The sequence below is a fragment of the Belonocnema kinseyi genome, chromosome 4, assembly GCF_010883055.1.
Source record: "Belonocnema kinseyi isolate 2016_QV_RU_SX_M_011 chromosome 4, B_treatae_v1, whole genome shotgun sequence".
NCBI lineage: Eukaryota > Metazoa > Arthropoda > Insecta > Hymenoptera > Cynipidae > Belonocnema > Belonocnema kinseyi.
The window spans coordinates 38,483,417-38,501,229 of NC_046660.1; the positions used below are offsets into that span (position 1 = coordinate 38,483,417).

Consider the following 17,813-nt stretch of genomic DNA (forward strand, 5'->3'; position numbering starts at 1 on the left):
TCAGCACGTGTGGTCTAGTCTGACCTGCGTACGTAGGCCGAGGACAGCAGTGACAAGTTCTTATTTGGAAGAAAAAAAAATAGCAAACGAAGGATACGCGTCATCTTTTGTTAATCTGCATTGTCGTCGATCCCCATAACGTAAAAAAAAACGTTAAAAAAAAGAAAAGAGAAAAAAAACATTTCTTTCAATCATCTCTGTACATATAAGAAACTGACTGATAGTCGCTAATAGTATTTGATCTCACAGTTAAGAGTTTCACAAAGTTTCCTTTTCGTCAGATTCTTTTTTTTTTGTTTTTTTAATTTTTTCTGACTTTATTTATTTTGTCAAGATAAAGTTAATTATATTTCAAACAGATATAATCGAGAAAGAGACAAACTGCTGTCACGCCTGCTACTGGTCCAGCTTGATCGTAATTAGCTGGTGTGGATATGGGCTTACTATTAATACTAGAGAATAATGTACATTAATAGTGGTTACTAATAAATCAATTAACAGACTATCGTAATTATCTTGAGGAAATACAAGAGCGACTGATTGTATTTAATTCGCAGATATCATACTTTTGCCCTCGTCTGCCATTACATTTGAAATGAATTCTATGTCCAAGAAATCTCTATTTTTCGGGTTTCAAAAACTTGATGAAAAGTACTTAAGTTCTTATCTTGTTACTGTTATCGTACTAGTACACTAAAATTTAAGAAATCATGTTTTATGATCGTGATAGCTAGAATTGTGATGAAATTATTTCTTGGGAGGGATTTTTAGCTTTAAAGATTTCAGAGGGGGCCGAGTATGATATCTTAAGTTCAGTCGTTAGAAGAAAAAAAGAAATTCTCGTAACACGTGGTTTGACTTTTTTTTTTGGTAAAATAATTTTCAAAAGAAAGTACACAAAGGAAAGTTTTTTTTGTCGTTGTTGTTGTTGATGATTTGATCATTAGATTATCGAACGGAGTTTCGCTGAAAAAGTGACTGACTTAAAAGTTTTAAAAACTGAGTCTTGGTATCGCGTGAGAGAAGCGTTCAGATTCATTTGCATTTCTAAATGCTTCTAGACTGTGATATTATTTTTGAAAATTAAGCGAGCATTCCTCTTCACGTTCTCGGATTTTACATTCCACAAAATGCAAATTTCTTGTATATTCTCTGGAGTTAAAGTTTCAAATTCTACGTTTATCAGTAATTCTTCCATCATATCACACTTTCTGTTACTTCTGAATTATTCATGACAACATGGAACTTTGATTGGAATTAATTTTTTGCCAATTCGAATTAAACTTCTGTGTTCTCGCTTTCTATTGCTTTCCTAACAAAACAAACACAAACAAGAAGCACTTTTGTGAAAATTATGCAGAAAAAAAGAAGAGTTTTTCCCAAGACCTTGTATTGAATAAATAATACTCATTTTGTATAGGAATTTACAAGAGTTTTTCTTGGCTTGTAACAAACTGCAGGTTAAGGTTTTTATTTTATATTATGCAAGGTGAGACTGCTTGAAAAATAATTTATTAAGCTTCGTTATTTTTATACTTATCAAAAAATGAATTAACCGCATTGCAGGACGAACTCAAAAACTCAAGAAATCCATTTCATCATTGATAATACCATTACATAGATAAGTTCGGTTTGCATAAATTTGTTTATTTATGTAATTTTTCAATACGATTTACAATTAATTGTAGATTTTGCTTAGTAAATTTTGAGAAAATGTATATTTCTTTCCCGGCAAACCAATGGTTCTCGACCAATCGATGAAAATAGTTAGAAACAAAAATTCATGATAAGTTTCGTAATTTCTTGCAGTATTAAGTAATATTAGTTATTTATTAACATCATCATCTCCACCAATTTTGTAGTCGCAGAGAGTAGGGTGTCTATTAGGGTGGTCCAATTTTTTTTCAAATTTGCATGTATATTGCCTCCAAATTGACTCGAATTCACAAAAAAAAGTGAATTTATTTGGTTGAAAAAAAACATTGAAAGTTCCCGCTTAGCCCCATCAAGTTTAAAACGTTTTTCCCGTTAGAAAATAGACATTTTTTTATATGATTCCGAGTACTCAATGTTAGGTGAATCGTGTAGAAACTGAAAATTTCTCTTCACAATTAGCTCTGCAAAAAGAAAAAAAAATGAAAAAGGCGGATTTTCATAGTTTCGGGTGTAGACTATGTTTTTTCTGCATTTTTTAAAAATAGAATTTATTTCTAATACACAAAGTGTTAGTTTTAATTGATAATCAGATGTTTAAATTAATTTTCTACATAATTTATTATTGTTTATAGCGATTTTCTCTTAGAATAGAGTTAGAAGGTCGCGGGTTTTTCTAAATTTTTCAACTTTTTTCAAATTTTAATTCAGAATGAAACAATAATTAAATTTGAAAAAATAACTGTTTAAACTATTTATTATTATTTATAACAATATTTTCTTAGAATAAGGCTTCCACCATTTTGTCCACTTATTAATTAGAGTTAGGTTAGTATTAGTTGATGAAAATTAACATTTTTTTTAATAACATTCTTTTTGAATTGTACTTGAAAGTTGCAGTTTTTTTTGAAATATTCCGCATTTTCACTTTTAAAAAGGCAAAAAATATAAAGAAGAAAGTAATTGTTCAAAAAATTATTCTCTCGGTTTATTTATTTGTTTAAATAATTGTTTGCCAAATTGCATCATTTGTTATCTCACTCTTAAGTGAAAAGTGGACAAAAAGTTGAAGATTTCAGAAAAGGCAGCAAATTTTTGTCATTATGCAAAGAAAATATTAATAAAAAAAAATAATATATTGTTAACACATTTATGTTTCTAAATTTAAAATAATTGTTGCCTTACTCTATTCGAAAAGTGGACAGAAATAGGAAAATTAGAAAAAAACTGAAACTTTGTAGCATTATTCTAAGGGAACATTATTTCATAAATTAATAATAAAGAGTTTACACAATTATTTCTGTTAATTCTGAAGATAAATGTTGAATTTCAAATCCATTCACCAGATATTGACGATTCTGAATAAAATTTACAAAAACGTATTTGTTTAATGTTGTTAAAGTTCACGGGGTCGCGGAACCTTTAAAAATCATTAATATAATTTATAATTATATTTAATCCGATATAATTATTTTAATAACAATAATAATACAAATAAATACTTTTTATTAATTATTATCATATTATTATTTAATTTTAACCAAAACTAAATAATAATTGTAATCATTTATATTAATATCTTTTAACATCATAAAAAACACATTTATTTTTTTGTGAATTCGAACAAATTTAGGGGCGATATGCATGAAAATTCGAGAGAAAAAAAATCTAATGATTTTTTGGACCACCCTGATGTCTACAATATTGTACAGATTCTACAAATTGCTCAATAATGAGAAATCGTTTTTAGAATTAAGTTTTGTTGCATTGTGAAAATTGTGATTTGGTATTTTTGAATTATATTGTTAAAAATTATTGTTAAGCACACTGTTCCAAGATAACTTGTGTTTTTTTTTCTAACTTTATTTTTCTAAAATTTAAATAAGCAACTAATAACTGAGCAGTTTGTAAATAATAAATGCTTCCAGAAAGTTTTGTAGATCTAACTTTAGAAAGAAGAGAGAGAGAGAGAGAGAGAGAAAGAGAGAGAGAGTGAGAGAAGTTTTGACAAATAATATTAATACGACGACACCCTGCTATATTTCTTGCCAATTATATTGTATCGCATTTGGTTTTGGCCAAAAAGGAATTAAATAGAATACAATAGTTGCAGTTTTTAGTCATCGTTCCATTAGCTTTCATTTTACAAACATTGTGAAAGAGTATAATTTATTTATACCTCATATTTATACCATGAAGCTAAACTTGTACTCAGATTATCTATCCGTAGAAAAAATTGACTGATTAATTTCCTAATCTCTGAACCAAACTGCCATACAAGTACCTGGGTGTCTATTCACACGGAAAACTTGAAATTGTCGGGGAATTTTTTGTATACCAGGAAAAATTTGGAAATGTCAAGGAATTTTGTTTAAAGTCAGGGAATTATTTCGAGAGCGTGCTTAATTTTTTTTGTGATACAAAATTAAGTAGAAATGTTTTTCAGTTGTAAAAGTAGCTTTATATTACTGGATTTAATAATTTAGTTGAAAAATAGTTTTTGTTTTGTTGGAAATTAATATTTTAACTGCTAATTTAATTATTCTACTTTTGGGTTGAAATGCATCATTTAAAGTGGAAAATTCAACACTTTGGTTGAATTTTTTTTCGTTTTTGACTGAAAAATCTTTCTTAGACAGAAAGCCGTCACTTTTGGTTGAATCCTATTGTTTTTTATTTAAATTAAATTCTTTTTTTTTAAGTACCAAATATATTACATTTTTTTTTAAATGCTTCGGTTAAAATTAAAATTTCAATTGAAATATTAACTGTTTGGTTCAAAGTTTAACCATTTTGCTTAAAATTATTATCTTTTTTTAAAAGTAATTTTTTAAATGGAAAATGAAACTGATCCAGTTGAATATTTCATCATTTAGTTGAAAATTAATCTGTTTGGTTGAAAATTGATTTTTTCAATTAAAAATTCATGTATTTTGTTGAAAATTTGCTTTTTTGGTAGAAAATTTAAATATTTGCTTAAAAATTCATTTTTTTAATGAAAGTTAATTTTTCAACTGAATATGTAACTGATGAAGTTGAATATTCCATCAATTTATTTGTAAATTAAGTTCTTTGGTTGAAAATTAATTTTTATCAGTTGAAAGTTCATGTATTTTATTGAAAATTCGCCTTTTTGATAGAAAATTGAACTATTTTGTTGAAAATTAATTTCTTGTTATGAAACTTAAATTTTTAACTAAAAATTTAATACAGTTGGATATTCTATCAATTTAGTTGAAAATTAATGTTTTCACCTTAAAATTTAACAACTCAATTTTTGGTTGAAAATTTATTTCTTCAGTTTAAAAATCATGTATTTTATTAAAAATTTGCCTTTTCATAAGAAAATTGAACTATTTTGTTGAAAATTGATTTTTTAATTAATATTCTTTCTTTTTTACTGAAAATTTAAATAATACAATTGAATCTTGCATTAATTTAGTTGAAAATTCATTCTTTTTCAGTTTTAAGTTCATTAAGTTTGTTATAAATTCCGTTTTTTGTTGAAACTTAATTTTTTTTAACTGTATATTTAACTAAGCCATTTTCTGTTGTTACCTTACATTTTATATTTAGAAATTAAACTCTTTGTTCATAAATGATCTTTTTTAGTTGAAAATTAAACTATTTTTGTTTTAAATTATTTATTTTTATAGAAAATTAATCTCCTTGGTTGTAAATTGAATTTTTGACCTGTTCTACTATTCCAGTTGAAGATTTATTATTTTAGTTGAAAATTCATCACTTCGGATGAAAATTTAATTAGTTTTATGAATATATTTTTTCGGAAAATTCAACTATTTAGTTCAAAATTGGTCTATTTTCAACTGAAAATATGCTTATAGCATTTTTTGTTGAAAATATATCGCTTCAAGTTTTAAATTTCATTTATTTGACTTAAAATTTTAATTATTTTTTTTTTTTGTAAATTCGTCTTTTTGGATTGAAAATTTTATTATTTTCGTAACAAATTGGTATATTTAACTTAAAAATTCAAGTATTTGTTTAAAAATTAAATTGTTCTATTATTTTTACTTTTTTAATTTGCTTTAATTATTTATTTAATTCGTGGATTTTAGGAACAATCGATTAATTATGTTTTTAGTATAATTGATTTATTTAATTATTCGATGGTGATGATATATTTAACATGATTTTGTAACATAAATTTGTCAAAGCGTGTAAAAATAGTAATATTCATGTATGAATAATAACTATTTCTACATATTCATGTATTTAAAAGGACTAAAGAAAAATTATTTATAATAAAATCGCGCAATTGTTTATAAATTCGAAATAATTGAATGCTCTGTACTATGCAAAATTATCAGGGGAACCTCGCTACTGTGAATATTCATTAATTGAAAGAACAATGAAAGAAAAATAGTAATTTTAATTTTTTAATACATATAGTGTCTTAACTATTAATTAAATCAAATTAATTATTTTATATACATTAACATTTGTAATTTATGATTATCTATCTGGAAAAAATTTGAGATAACTTGTGAAAAACCTTGAATTTTCAAGGATTTTTTCCCCAATATTTGATTAGACACCCTGAGTACGGAGAAAGAAAAAATAGAAAATCTTGTTCATCGAGAGTTTAAGAAAGAGGTGTGAACATGGCCCATTCGCTGGGAGGAGAAATAAATGTCTATTTGATTAAAATTAAATAGACACGTAGTTTTTTTCCAACAAGTTTCTAGAAAATGCAATAACATAAAGTGCATTTAAGAGTGCATTTAAGAGTGCATTTAAGATTGCATTCTAAAACATGCATTCTAACAAAAAAAAAAAAAAAAAAAAAAAAAAACAATTTCCTCGTCGACTTTGTAAGTTTTTCACAGCGATATAGAAAGGTCTTCGTTTATCATTATATTTTATTGTCGCGCTTTTCATTTTACGCTTTCCAGTCAATTTATACCCTCGAGATTACAAAATACAGTAGGATCTAACTCTAGTTTATAGAAAAAAGCCCTTGTATATATAAAATGTAATATATGTGGATAATATAACGATTATTATAAATCGTTTGACGCTGATGGCAATAAAAACGACTCTTGAAGTTATAAGTATATCTCGAAGATTTTCGCATAATATCCCGAAATAACGTACGTATTTTCCAAGTGCATATAATCAATTTTGAGTTTTCCTTGCATAATAGTTAAGCTCTGCAGAAAAAGATTTACTAATGTCATTTTAGATTATACTAACCATTTTCGCACACATAAATTATGAATAAGTTTAGTGATTTTTACTTACACAGTTACACTAGAGTTTTTTTTTAATAAAAAAGGGACCTTATTTTATCAGAACTAATGATATCTAATATTGAAATACTTCACATTTATGGATGAAAACTAATTTTTAATCTAGAATTAATTACCGGCATTGACCAGTGTCGGAGAGCGTAGATGGTTTTGTTTTATATTAACGAACGATTAATAATTCTTCATTTTTAACAGTTGCTAAATATATATAATACTGAAATCTGATTCGTCGAATTTCAGGGTGGCCGTTAGACCCGAAAAACCCGGTAGATGAAAGTGGATTTATATTTGGACCGGAAATTTTATCAACTTTTAGAATTGAAAAAAAATGATTGCAACTTTTTGTACTGTTGAGTTCAATTGTTAACTTTTTTCGATTATGAAATCATTGAGTTTGCAGTGCGTAATTAAAGAATCTTTTACGTAAAAAGTTTTCCATTTTGGGTCTTCATTTTCAATTAAAAGAATTTTAAAATGCAGCTTTGAAGGCAGACATTAAATTAGATGACTATTAATTTTCCGAAAAATTATTTGCTGATGGCGACTTGTTTACGAAAATACCGAGTTTAAAAAATATTTGGATTGAAATGTTTATTTATTAAATAGAAATTGAATTAAATTTTCAGCAGTCGAATTTTTAAACTTTGAAAATTCTGTTTTCAATATTCTTTGATTTTCACCTGTTGAAGAATTTAAAATTGAATTTTCAACCATTGAAAAATTAAATTAACTTTTTAAGTTTTAAAGAATTGAATTTTCAATAGTTGAATTTGTAACCGTTGAAATTTCTATTTTTAATATTCTTCTATTTTCAAATGCTGAAAATTTTTCAATTGAAATGGATTTTCATGTAAAAAAATAGAAAATTCAATTCAATTTTCAACAGTTCAATTTTTGACCGTTGAAAATTCTGTTTTCATTATTCTTCAATTTTCAACTATTGAAAAATTGAAATTTTGAATTTAATTTTCAATATTCTTGTATTTCCAACTCTTACAATGTTTGTTGTTGGATTGAATTTTCATCTAAAAACCTTGAAAATTCAATTTTTAACGTTTGAGGAAATAAAAATTTCAACAGTTGAATTCTTAACCTTTGAAAAATTGAACAGAATTTTCAACTATTGAAAAATTGAACGTTAAATTCACTTTTCAACTTTTGAAGATTTGAAAATTCAACTAAATTTCCAACATTCGAATTTTAACCGTTGAAAATTTTGTTTTCATTATTCTTCAATTTTCAACTTTGCAAAATTGAAATTTGGAATTTAATTTTCAATATTCTTGTATTTCCAAATGTAGAAATTTTTTTAGTTGAATTGAATTTTCATCTAAAAACCTTAAAAACTCTATATTCAATGTTTGAGGAATTAAAAATTGAATTGAATTTTTTAACAGCCTAATTCTTAACCTTTGAAAAATTGAATAGAACTTTCAACTATTGAAAACTTGAATATTAAATTCACTTTTTAACGTTTCAAGGTTTGAAAACTGAACTGAATTTTCAACATTCGAATTTTAACTGTTGAAAATTCTATTTTCAATATTCTTCAATTTTCAATTGTTGATAAATTAGAAATTCAATTGTCAACTATTGAAAAATGGAAGATTGAACTGAATTTTTAACTATTGAAGAATTTAAAATTGAATTTGCAACAGTTGAATTTTTATCCTTTGAAAAATTGAAAATTGGATAGAATTTTCAACTATTGAAAAATTGAAAATTAAATTCACTTTTTGACTTTTCAAGATTTGAAAATTAAACTGAATTTTCAACATTCGAATTTTAACTGTTGAAAATTCTATTTTCAATATTCTTCAATTTTCAATTGTTGATAAATTAGAAATTCAATTGTTAACTATTGAAAAATGGAAGATTGCACTGAATTTTTAACTATTGAAGAATTTAAAATTGAATTTGCAACAGTTGAATTTTTATCCTTTGAAAAATTGAAAATTGAATAGAATTTTCAACTATTGAAAAATTGAAAATTAAATTCACTTTTTGACTTTTCAAGATTTGAAAATTAAGCTGAATTTTCAACATTTGAATTTTAACTGTTGAAAATTGTATTTTCACTATCCTTCAATTTTCAACTTTTGAAAAATTCAACTCAATTGTTAAATATTGAAAAATTTAATCTAATTTTCAACTGTTGAATTTGTAACCGTTAAAATTTCTATTTTCAATATTCTTCAATTTTCAACCTTGAAAAATTGAAGCTTTAATTGAATTTTCAACTAATGAAAAATTGAAAATTAAATTCCGTTTTCAATTGTTAAAGAATTAAAAATTAAATTCAATTTTCAACAGTTTAATTTTTAGCTCTATCTTTAATATTCTTCAATTTCCAACTTTTGAAGAATTGGGAATTGAATTTTCAACAGTTGATTTTTTAACCTGTGACAATTCTATTTTCAATATTCTTCCATTTTTAACTGTTGAAAAATGTACAATTGAATTGAATTTTCAACTGAAGGAGAATAGAAAATCTAATTGAATTTTCAACAGTTTAATTTATAGCCTTTAAAAATTCTGCTTTCAATATTCTTAGATTTTCGACTGCTGAAGAATTGGAAATTGAATATTTAACAGTTGCATTTTTAACCGTTGAAAATTCTATTTTCAATATTCTTCAATTTTCATCTGTTGGAAAATTTAAAGTAGAATTGTATTTTAAACTATTAAAAAATGGAAAGTTCTATTTTCAATATTCTTTAATCTTCAACTGTTGAAAAATTGAAAATTGAATTTTTCAGTTTGAAATTCGATTTTCAATGTTCTTAAATTTTTAGCAAGAAAAAAGCGAATTTTGTATTATAAACAAATGTGAAGACATTTATATTTAAATAATTTTACGTAAGAATTTAATAAACGTCCATGGTTGTTTTCTTCTGGAAAAAGTCTATTTGTTTTCGTAAACGGGTTGTCATTGAAAAAAACGTTTTGGCAAATTAATAGTCAACGAATTGACTCTTAGGGAATTTATGAGATTTAAATAAAAATCTCAACTCTGACCACCCCCTAATTGAAAAAGTAATAACTAAAATTGTTTTAAATAATTTTTTTTTGTAAATAACGTTTGAAGTAGATTAACTATAAATATAAATAAATAGATTATTTTAAAAATTGCAACTGTAGTTCGATTACTAAAAATGTTTAAATGAGAAATTGAACTTTGATATTAAATTGAACCAGATAGTTCTGGATTTATTTTGAATCAAACCATTGACCCATTTGAACGTTAAAAATTCTACTCTTTTAATTCAAAAGTCGAATATAAACATCTGGTTGAAATTTTATAAGCTATTTTCAATTTCAGAATAACTTAAATTCAGTAGATTCACAATTAAACGCTTTTAATCTAAATCCGAATCAAACACTGTCTCAATCTAAAATATTCCAAATCGAAATTTTCGAAATATATTTTTCCCAAAATATTCCAAATTTTAATTTTAAGCGTTATAATTTTGATTGTACCACTTTATAATTGGTTGGAAATGCAGAATTTCGATGTATAAATAACAATGGAAGAATTATTAATTTTAAACGACTTAAAATAATTTATCTTTTAATTTTAAAAATGCTACAAACGGTTTTCCAACTTAAAATTCCTTAAAATTATATAATTTCGAACATTTACAAATTTGTTGATTCATTCTTCAAATTGAATATTGTTCAATCAAAAAGTCTCAAAAGCTGTCTTTTTATACGTATAAATGATTAAGCGTTTAAATAAAAATTTAAAATTTAAAATATAGTTTAAGTGTTTGAATTTGATGTTCAGTTTTGACGAAATGAAAAAACTTCTAGCTATAACTTTTAGCTATAACTATAACTTTTCGAACCGAAAAATAACCATACATTTTCCTCCTGGATTAAAACTGCTACTCTGTATTGAATGAAAATAATATTACCGATTTTGTTATTTCAACTAAGAATCATTATTTTTAATGCAAACATTAAAAAAATGTTTTTTGCAGTTGCATTTTTTCCGTATTATAGCTTAACATTTTTTTGAAAATGATTGAATTTTAATAAATGATGGCTTTTTTTCGGGGAAAGCATTCTCTGTAACTCTATTGTTTCCAATTTTGAAAGTAAAATTTTCTATGTATGAAATTGTTTCAAAAGTTACAAATATTAAAAAAATATAACTACATTTAAAGATTTGTTTGAAAATTTAAGTAGTTTGTTGAAAATTCGTTATTTTTTCTATAAAATTAATTTTTTTGGTTAAAAGTGCAACTGTTTGGTTGAATTCAATGGTATTTTAAATTGAAAATTCATCTTTTTAGGTTGTAAATTGAACTTCTTGGTTGAAAGTTGAATTGCTTTCTAAGAAATTTATTTTTTGGTTAAAGATTCATAATTTAGTAGAACATTGATCTTTTTGTTTGCAAATTGAACTTCTTTGTTGAAATTTCCCTTTTTTGAGATAAAATTTTGTTTAACTGAAAACTTCACTAATCAATTCTTGGTTAAAAATTAATTATTTTAGTTTAGAAATTCAACTGATTGTTTGCAAATTCATGTACTTTATTGAAAATTCGTCTTTTTTTTTTTTAATTAATCTTTTGACTTGAAAAGTCAACTATTTAGTTGAAGATTTATTTACTTTGTCAAAAATTTATTTTTTGGCTTAAAAATTAATTTTTTAAACATAATGTCAAACTGTTTAATTGAAAATTAATTTTTTTTTTTATAAAACTTTATATTTTCGAGTTGAAAATTCAACTTTTGTAGAAAACTAATCTTTTTACTAGTTGAAACTTCATATTTTTGGGGTTGGAATTTAACCGTTTGACATAGAAAATTCGTCTTTTTGTCTTTAACATTTAACATTTAAGTAACAAATTAATTAATTTATTAAAAATTAAACTTTTTAGTTAGAAAAATTCTACCATTTAGTTGACAATTTATGTACTTTGGTTAAAAAATTTGTGTATTTTTTTTTAATTTCTTTTTTGGGTTTAGAGCTAATTTTTCAAGCCTAAAATTTAGCTTTTTTTTTAAAATAAAAATTCTTGTTGAAACTTTACATTTTAGATTGAAAATTCAACTATTATTGTATAGAAAATTCGTCTTTTTTGTCTTGAAAATTCAAAATTTAAGTAGAAAATTCAACCATTTTGTAAAATATTCCGTTCTTTTTTTATTGAATATTATTTTTTTAATGAAAATTGTTAAAAATTGTTAACAAACTACATAGTATGTAGTTTCTTAACAATTGATCTTTTACGGTAAAAAAATCTTCTTGGTTGAAAATACAACTGTATGGTTAAAAATTGATGTATTATGTTGAAAATTCGTCTTTGTTAATAGAAAATTAATCTTCTTGGTTGAAAATGTTCCTTTTTTATTGTAAATCTAATTATTTGCTCATTTTTGTCACGACAACTGCCTTAAACACTAATTTTTATTTTACAAATATCCAGAATGATTTTGATAACAATTAACAAATTAATGCACAAGTATGACTGTGACAGTAAAAATCGAAATTCGAAATCGAAAAATAAATTGCATGAAATGAAATAAATAAGGTATTAGTGAAGGTGTTGGAAAATAGATCGTAGACAATAATTTCATATAAATAATAAAATATTCTGCATGTGATTTATAAATTCCTGGTAGATAAATAATATTAATCTGTTGCATGCAACAGGGTTGAAGAAGAACAAGTCAAGAACAAATCAAGCAGCTCGACTTTACTAAGGTGCTAAGAGGAAAATTATTTATCCTTCTACGTGATGAACTTCGTTAGTAATAAGCGATTCCTGACTGGGTAGTATATTTATCTATGTAAATAAATGTTAATTGTTTTAAGTTTTTAATACTCAGTGATGTTAATGTTGATTCTTGGATGTTTCAATTCAAAATTCGGATTCCCCATACCAATTTCTTGATAATGCTCGACTCTCAAATTTGTCTTTGACAATCATAAAAAGACATATTGTGCCGTCAAATCTCGAATTGATTGTTAAAATTTACTTGTGATTCAGAATTAATCGTTGCAAAATTCTGAACCAGTTGGTGTTTTTAAATTTTAAAACATTAACTTTAGTTGGTGTGCCCGAATGCAGTGTGCCTCAAGGCAATATCTCAAGTACCCCAAGGCAGAAAATATATTTTTATTTCTTGTTTGCTCATATTATTTCGTCTTGATAATAGGAATAGAATTTTGTTTCAAGTCATTTATTTGCCAATTTTTCGAATCTACCAGTCGGTGTTTTAAAATCTAGTTACTGATGAGAATGATAGAAAATTGTTTGTTTAAAATTCATACCTATACGGGTGATTCTCTATATAAAGGTCACTTTTGCTTCCCTGTGTAATATTTTTTCGAACATTTATTGAATTGTTTTAAAATTTGGAAACCAAGCTTAATAAAATATAAATCCTGACTTACTTTTTGAAATTTCTCAAAAAATTGTATTCTTTCATATCGATTTTAAATTTATCGTAAAGTTTCCCCCACATTTAATAATTTTACATTTTAATTAAAAATTTAGTTTATTTTAAATTATATAATTATAATAAAATTTTAATTTTAATTTAATTTAATTTTGAAGATTACAAATGTTTAAATCTTCGAAATTGAACTATTCCAAAAAGAATGTAAAATCGCATAATTTTCTACTGTACACATTAAATATTGAAGAATTTTCAAATTTTATTTTTTTATTTTTATTTTGCAAATTTACAATAAAAAATTATTGTTTTAAGTTTTACAATTAAAATGTTTGCAATTTTTATTATTTAAATTTGAGATTTCTTTAATTTGGAAGATCTAGAATTAATATTTTTCGAGTTGAATAAATTTCAATTTTAATTCTTAAAAATTGAATGATTAAAAAAAAATTTTAATTCCATCGTTTTTTAGGACACAAATTAAATATTGAAGAATCTTCAATTACAAATATTCAAGATTAAGGAATCCTAGGTCTTAAAAATTGAACAATTTCAAAAAACGATTAAAACTGTATAATCTTGTATTGTAAATCTTGAAAGTTCAAGAGCTTTCAATTTTAACAATTTTCAATTAAGAATGATGCATTTTTCAAGTCTTAAAATAAAAAAAATTTCTAATTTTGATGATTAATTTGAATTTCAAATCTGAAATTAGAAATTTCTTCAAGTTGCAAAATTTAAAACTCTTGTTTCTTGACAAAATTTATGAATTTTTATTTGTAAAACTTCACAATTAAATATTTTTCAATTTTAAAATTGCGAAGTTACATAATTTTAAACTATAACCATTCCAAATTAATAAATCTTCCATTCCACATCTTTAAACTGAAATAATTTTAATTTACAAATAATTTTCAATTGTAAATCTTAAAAATTAAATTACAAAAAATGTTCAAAATTATATACTTTTTAAATATAATTCGTGAAATGTTATCTCTTCAAAATTGTAGAATCTTAAATTATAAATATTTAAAACTGACAAGTTTTTACCTTTAACAATTTAAAATTACGCAAGATTAAAAATTTTAAATTCTGTAATTTTGATGATTTAAATTTCAAATTTTTTTTAATATAGAAGATTTACAATTGAAAAATCTTGAATATTGAGAAAGCTTATGAATTTTTATTTGTACATCTTTAAAATTGAATAAAATTCAATTTCTAATCGTCATGATTCAATATTTTTTAGTTGCGAACCTTCAAAATCGATTATTTGTCAATTTAAAGTCTTTAAAATAGAGTATTTATCAATTTTAAATCTTCAAAATTAAGTATTTGTAAATTTGAAATCTGTAAAATTCAATTATTCTGAAAAAAGCATTCACAATTGCATCGTTTTCTACTATAAAAATTAAATCTTCAATTGCATACATTCAAAATGGAAGAATTTTTCATTGTAGGTCTTCAAAATTGATCTATATAATCCAAAAAAACGTTAAAAGTTAAATAATTTTAAACTATAAAAATTTCAAAGTAATGAATCTTCATTTGTAAATCTTAAAAATTGATGGATTCTAATTTTGCAATTGTAAATCTTAAAAAGTAAATTATTTCTAAAAACGTTCAAAATTACATACCTTTTAAATATAAATCGTAAAAATAGAATAATTGAATCATTTTTTATCTCTTCAAAATCGTACAGCATTGAATTAAAAATTATTAAAATTTAGTAGTTTTTATTTTAAATAATTTACCATGAAAAATTATGCAGTTTTCATATTAAAAATAATGTAATTTTGATTATTTTTGTTTGAAATTTCTTCATTTTAGAAGATTTAGAATTAAAAATTCTCGACTCTTGAAAAAATTCAAGAATTTTTTTTAATTTGTGCATTTTTAAAATTGAATTAATACCAATTTTAAATCTTCACAATTAAATAATTTTAAATTATAAATCGTTAAAATTGACCTTTTCCAAAAAAGTAAACTAAGTTGCAATATTTTATATTATAAAGATAAAATATTGCAGTCGTCAATAATAACAAAATAAAAAAACCCATTCAAAATAACATAATTTTAAAATGAAATCATTCCATATCAGTGCACCTTTAATTGTAAATCTTCAACATTGAACACTTTAAAAAAACATTTAAAATGACACAAGTTTAAAATATAAATCGTGAAAATTGAATAATTATCGATTTTATCTGTTTCAAACTGTAGCACCTCTGATTGTAAATCTTTAAAATTGAGTTTTTATTTGAACAATTTAACTTGAAAATTATGCTAAATTTGCAAATATTTAAAACTGAAGAAGTTTCCATTGTAAGTCGTCAAAATTGAATCAAATCATCCAAATAAGAATGTTTGAATAATAGTTAAATTAAACAAAAATTAACTTTAAAATTAATTAAATAATAATTAAATTGATAATTTAAAATTATGCAAGTTTCAAGTGTGAAAATTAAATTTTTTATAATTTTCATCATTTAAAATTGAAATTTCTTCAATTTGAAAGATTTAGAATTGAAAACTATAGTCTCTTAAAAAATTTCAGAACTTCTAATTCATATATATCTAGCGCCAATAAATAATTTAGATTAAAAAAGAACACGAATCGAAAGTGACCTCAATATAGAGAATGGCCCATATTATAGAGATTTTAGAGAAAACCCGTCAACACATAAAAATTACTGCAATTATTTTCCAAAATATTTTAAAACCAGTTCTTACATTTTCTAAAACTTCTTGTACTTATTTATAAAAATGAGAAAAAATAAAACTAGATTACAGTTTTGAAAAGCAGTGGCTTGCTTCCTTTTTTCATCTTCATCAGAATCAAACAGGATCTGAAAATTAGTTCAAAAGGTAGATTTTGTGGAGATTGTTTATTTTCTGAGTCCACTGGTCTGCGATAAGTATAGTATATATTTGTACCAAAGAACTGCATTTACTGAAATCAGTCTAAATGATAAACCTAGTTATGTAAAATAGTTAGTAAGATTAAAATAAAAAATTTTTATATAAAATTTGTATATATAAGATTCGTACGAGGTACATTTGACTTATTTAGAGCTTAAACTTGCTATATGGCTGCCCACTGTCGGGGTTATTAATTAATTAATGAATTAATTAAACGAAAAACTTAAATTCAGATTTTACTAAATTTATGCTAGGATTTTCCACAAAAAGATTTTAAATATTGAATTTAGTGATAATAAATTAGTGACGAAATTTATTGCCTGAGAGTAATTTTCACTAATTTTTTTTTATCAATGAAGTAGCTCAACTATGTATAATCGAATAAGTTTAAAAATTGTGCACCTGCGTATGTAAAAATAAACTATTAAGACGGTGGAAAGCTTAAAGTTTTATGTATATTTACTTTTTAAATAACTAGCATCATCAATTTCGATTTACGTGAAAAATAATTTAGAATGTATACTTATTTTTCGACCTAATTTGTTTTGAATATATATAAATTTCAATTTATATCTTAAAAATTAACCTATTTTTTTTTATTTGCTCAGATTATTTAAAAAAAGTGAAAAATTAACAACAAAAAAACCTGAATTCTTAAGGAAAAATGTAATAAAACTACAAAGAACACAATTTTGCATAAATCTACAAAATCCTCAATAAAAAAAAGATTAATTTTTACGACTTTTAGTTTTAACCAAAAAAGATAAAATCTTTTCAAAAAGAAACGAATTTACTACAAAACAGTTTTATTTTCTAACCCGAAAATGTCAATTTTCTGCGAAGAATGTGATAGTTCATATTTCAATCCAATAAGATTTAAATTTTAAATCAAAAGCAGTTGATTTCATCCTTATGACGAACTTTTTATCAAATTTTCACCAAAATAGTAGTTGAATTCGAAATCAAAATAGACTAATTTTTAATCAACAGTTGCATTTTTAAGCAAAAACGATTTTCAAAAAAGAATTTCTACCAAGAGATTCTCAAAAGAATTCTGAACAAAAATGTTGTAATAGTTGATATTTCAGTCCAAAAATACTTTTATTCAAAATAAAAAACTCAATTCTACCAAAAAAGATAAATTTCAGTAACTATTTATTATTTTAAGTTAACCGTACACTTGTTTTTAATGTTAAACAAATATAATTTTCCTAACATTTTTGAGAAAATTGAAAACGATTTTTGAAGATTTCATATCTGCTGAAAATGTATATTTTTTAACAATTTTCAAAACCTTTGAAATCTTTAAAAATCTGTTTAAATATTGACTTAAAATTAATTTTTCAAAATAGAAAGTTTTTCTAAGAAATAAATGGAAAATAGCATTGTTATGCGTCTGAGTAAATAATTAATTATAAATAGATAAAAGAGAAAATAAGAGGTATTTCGAAGATACGAGGGTAGTTCAATACGTCCTTAGAATGACCAACAGATGGCGCGCGAATCGCTCCAAATCATCTGTTTTCAGTCAGCACCACTCCCGACTAGATATAT

The 17,813-nt window shown here is 23.9% G+C and overlaps 1 protein-coding gene across 2 annotated transcripts in view; it reads left to right on the forward strand.

Annotated features, from left to right (window-relative positions):
• LOC117171154 (PH and SEC7 domain-containing protein 2) overlaps positions 1-13,310 on the forward strand; it is a 156,317-nt gene extending 143,007 nt beyond the window's left edge. Inside the window, exon 14 of one of the 2 annotated variants that reach the window (XM_033358211.1) lies at positions 5-498. In XM_033358211.1, coding sequence (XP_033214102.1) covers positions 5-23 — 19 coding nt within the window. In that variant the 3' untranslated portion in view covers positions 24-498. Of the gene's footprint in view, positions 1-4; positions 499-12,591 lie in introns of those variants that run through there. The other variant, XM_033358209.1, reaches the window with a different exon arrangement.
• The last annotated feature ends 4,503 nt before the right edge of the window (positions 13,311-17,813 follow it).